The following is a 3,648-nucleotide window of genomic DNA, read 5'->3' as shown; positions in this document are numbered from 1 at the left end:
ATCTCATTCCGAATTCTGCTAGATTGAACTTGCCCTGCCCGACGTGCAACAAACTTGCTCCTGTTTGCCTGTAGCTCCCATCCAGGATGGAGCCAAGTATCTTGATGCGGCAGTGGGTTAAACATCCCTGAATACTGCACGGCCCACCTCGTTTTGGTAAACTGCTGATCCACAAGCAATCCCGGATTGTCATCTCTATTCCTGCACACCGCCAAAGTGTGTGAACAAGGAAGCCTGTAATTCTGCCATTTTCCACAAGAGCATGCCTTATCAAAAAATCTGACGATTTGCGTATTGCCTCCTTTACCATCGACACGCTGCCCTGTGATAACCTTGTATACGTCCGATGGACCATCGAACTCAATGACTCTGTGGGCTCCTGCCTTCTACTCAGCATTTTTAAAACATCGTCATATCTTTGGGGGAAAAGGATTGCGACAATGTGAAGCATCTTCCATTCTCGTCTTAAATAACGCAACTGTCCGATGAAATGTCATGTCAATGCATGCACGAATTGGCAAACGGCGTGCCCCGCGCAAGACATTATTATAACTTTCGGATATATTGGTAGTTAGAATACCCCAACGACGACCATCGTCGTGTGTTAGGCACCACTTTTCTGGATTAATGGCAGACAAATAATTCCAAGCATTCGGAAACATGCTTCGTAATTCTCTTCTGAACATCCGCCACTTGCGCAATTGTCTTGCCCTTCCCATTGCCCAACACAACCTTTTAAGGTGTAAATCTTTGAACTGTGTCATCAAATTGCTCCTAACATGTCGCAGGCAAAACCTATGGTAGGTCAAAGGTTCCTCCCAATAGTCAAAGTGTGTCATGGTATAGATGATACCATTGTGGCGATCGAAAATGACATAGATAGGATGTCGATCAAGTGCCACATTATATCTTAATTGTTTCATGAACCACGACCAACTGGAAATCGTCTCCTCATCCAGTATGGCATAAGCAATTGGCAGAATCTTGTTGTTTGCATCTTGAGTGACTGCAACAAGGAGTTTGCCCTTTTATTCACCACGCAAATGAGTGCCATCAACACATATAATCGGCCTGCACATGTGGAATGGTTCAATAGCCGGTCCAAAGACCCAGAATACGTACTTAAAAGTATTAACTCGATCCGAACTATCCGAATGATGTGACCACTCCACCACGGTGTCTGGATTGGATTGCACTTGGGCATCGAGATACTGTGGTAATTCGACAAAATTCGCCTCCCAAGATCCAAACACAAGCTCAATTGCTTTACGTCTGGCATACCAGGCTTTTTTGTAAGACACATCAACCTTCAAGTTTTTTTTAACGAAACTTAGTATGTTCTTGACCTTTAATCCAGGATCATCTTCAATGCTACGGAGTATGTTCCTTGAAATAACGGAAGCCGTCAGGCTTGTATTGTTATTTCTAATCATGTCGCCTAAGTAGTTATGGTCATTGACCCATTTTGTAATTTGCCATATTCTATGAGTCTTTTTCTTTACGGCTCTAACACACCAGTCGCATGGTGGATACGATGGCGCGGTTGAAGTGGAAGGAATTCTTTCAATTGATGATTTGCATTTAGCAAACCACGTATTACTCTTACTCTCAATAACTCTGAACTCCCTATTGTGATTGATAGACCACATCCTAACTGCCCGGCTAAGCTGCTGCTTACTCTCAAACCTCATATGGAGACGTATATTATTATTCTCCTCACTGAATGTGACAATATGCTCCAATCCATTCTCCTCTTCTATATCATCATCATCTATGCTCTCAAGATCGAAGAAAAATGCCATTCCTCTTGGAACATATGCAGAGCTGCCAGCTATGCTATTACGTCTGATATCTCCGCATTCTGTGTTGGCAACCCGATACCCAACAAAGGGTTGTTGGGTATCGAGGTTTACTCTTAAACCCCTACCTTCCTGCTCATCATCCAAGTCACTACCAGACACATCTTACGACTCCGACTCTTCAATCTCTTCCGCATCAATTTTCGGGTCATCTTCTTCAGAGGCAAGGAGTCTATCATGCCCACTAGCATATACATCATCTTCAGCTGAACTGCGACAACCTTGACCAGGGTTAGACTCGATCCCATGTGGAGAAATATAGCATGATGGCCCTGGATCTCCAAAACTTGGAATCGAATCCAGGCCATGAAAATATTCCTGGGCACCTATGAACCCTGATGTGAGCCTTGGTTCTAATGAATCCATAGATCAATCATCATGCATATAGTGAGATGCCGATGAAGTCTCTGAAACGACTGAATTAGAACCGAAGTTAAACTTTGTTGGATCCATGAATGCATGTACAAGCGACATCATTGGACCAACATTACCTATTGGTCCAGTGAATATGCTATTAACTACAGGCATTTGGACGATTTCTTCCTTCTCGATATAAATCTCCGCCATGTATGAAACTCTTTCGATCCAAAGATAGTACATTACATCAAGAGTTTCATCATCCACCACTGCGGAAACAGTATATTTGGAACTCTCCAACGGTTGACGAAGAAACAATTTCAGCTTGAACATTCCTTTATCGACCCCAATATAGTGACAAATCCTGTCAACCAACTCTCCGTATCCAATTCTATGCCTCAAAGTGAATGTCCGGTTGGAAGTACGAGGCAAATAACAAACAAAGTCACCCTCGTAATGTATTTCTCCTCCCCAGTATAGGTTTGCCCGCAGAGGTCTTTCTACAGACATGTCTGTGAAATGAATCCCTATTTTGGGGACAATAAATTAGAATTAGTAGTCCAAGAGTCCAAACAAATGAAAGAGACTGGACTTTAGGTCGAAATTGACACTATTAAATAGATTAATTTCGATCCAGATGTTTATGAAAAAATTGAAAACTGGTATGAAATATGCTACAAATGACGACATGAATAGCCTAAAACTCCCAACGAAATTTTTAGAAAATTTGGACAGAGTCTCCCCTAAAAATAGACTAAAACTCCTTGCCAACCAATCCACAAAATAGACTAAAACTCCCTGCCAACCAATCCAAACAGGGTTTATATGAAGTTGTAATGACATTTGCCACATTACATATTGTCAAGAGACCCTATAATTTTCAAAATACAAGTATAAGAAAAGTACGGGAAATTATATATATTTGGGCTCCACATTCATACCGCATAACAAGATCCACATTCACAATGATGTGATATTCTAGCAATGAACCTTACAAAATTAATGTTTTTCCCTATAGCAGATTTTGCCACTTTTTTAGCATTATAGATTTTGCCAATTACAAAAAATACTACAAAGTTGGTCATTGACGTTAAATCCATCAATTCGCCTTAAAATACATCCGTATTTCATATTCTAACGCTCTTTTCTACTAAAAGAAAATTTAACAAACTATACTATTTCAATTTGACGGCAAAGATCCAATAGTTGTAATATAAAATAAATTACCTAATGACTTGTATCAAATCCGAATGTAGCCAACTTCTGTGGGTTAGATTCTAGAGGTACCAAACACAACTTCCCAAGCTTGTATCCCAACCTTGTTGTACCTAGATGAAGAAATAATTTACAACAAAAATTCACTTAAAAATATAGAAGTTGCAACATGTATTTGTAATAGTCAGTTGCCCTCACAAAGAAAGATCTACCAAAA

The 3,648-nt window shown here is 40.4% G+C and overlaps 1 protein-coding gene across 1 annotated transcript; it reads right to left on the bottom strand.

Moving 5' to 3' along the window:
• Positions 1–410: 410 nt before the first annotated feature.
• Positions 411–2,225, bottom strand: LOC140009921 (uncharacterized). Its single transcript, XM_072056263.1, has 3 exons — positions 2,055–2,225; positions 1,119–1,931; positions 411–1,025 (listed from the first exon to the last, which is right to left on the bottom strand). Exons 1-3 carry the CDS (start codon positions 2,223–2,225, stop codon positions 411–413), a joined length of 1,599 nt encoding a protein of 532 aa, XP_071912364.1.
• Between the last annotated feature and the right edge of the window lie 1,423 nt (positions 2,226–3,648).

This window comes from Coffea arabica, chromosome 6e, assembly GCF_036785885.1.
Source record: "Coffea arabica cultivar ET-39 chromosome 6e, Coffea Arabica ET-39 HiFi, whole genome shotgun sequence".
Lineage (NCBI taxonomy): Eukaryota > Viridiplantae > Streptophyta > Magnoliopsida > Gentianales > Rubiaceae > Coffea > Coffea arabica.
This window is presented reverse-complemented; position numbering and strand designations above follow the sequence as displayed.

Bases quoted from the DNA above. Each gene is read 5' to 3' on its own strand.
- LOC140009921 (XM_072056263.1), bottom strand. From the start codon at position 2,225: ATGGATTCATTAGAACCAAGGCTCACATCAGGGTTCATAGGTGCCCAG. The intron at 1,932-2,054 runs GTATATGCTAGT...GATGATGAGCAG, and splicing joins GCAGTTCAGCTGAAGATGAT to GAAGGTAGGGGTTTAAGAGT. The intron at 1,026-1,118 runs GTATTCTGGGTC...GGTGAATAAAAG, and splicing joins GAGTTAATACTTTTAAGTAC to GGCAAACTCCTTGTTGCAGT.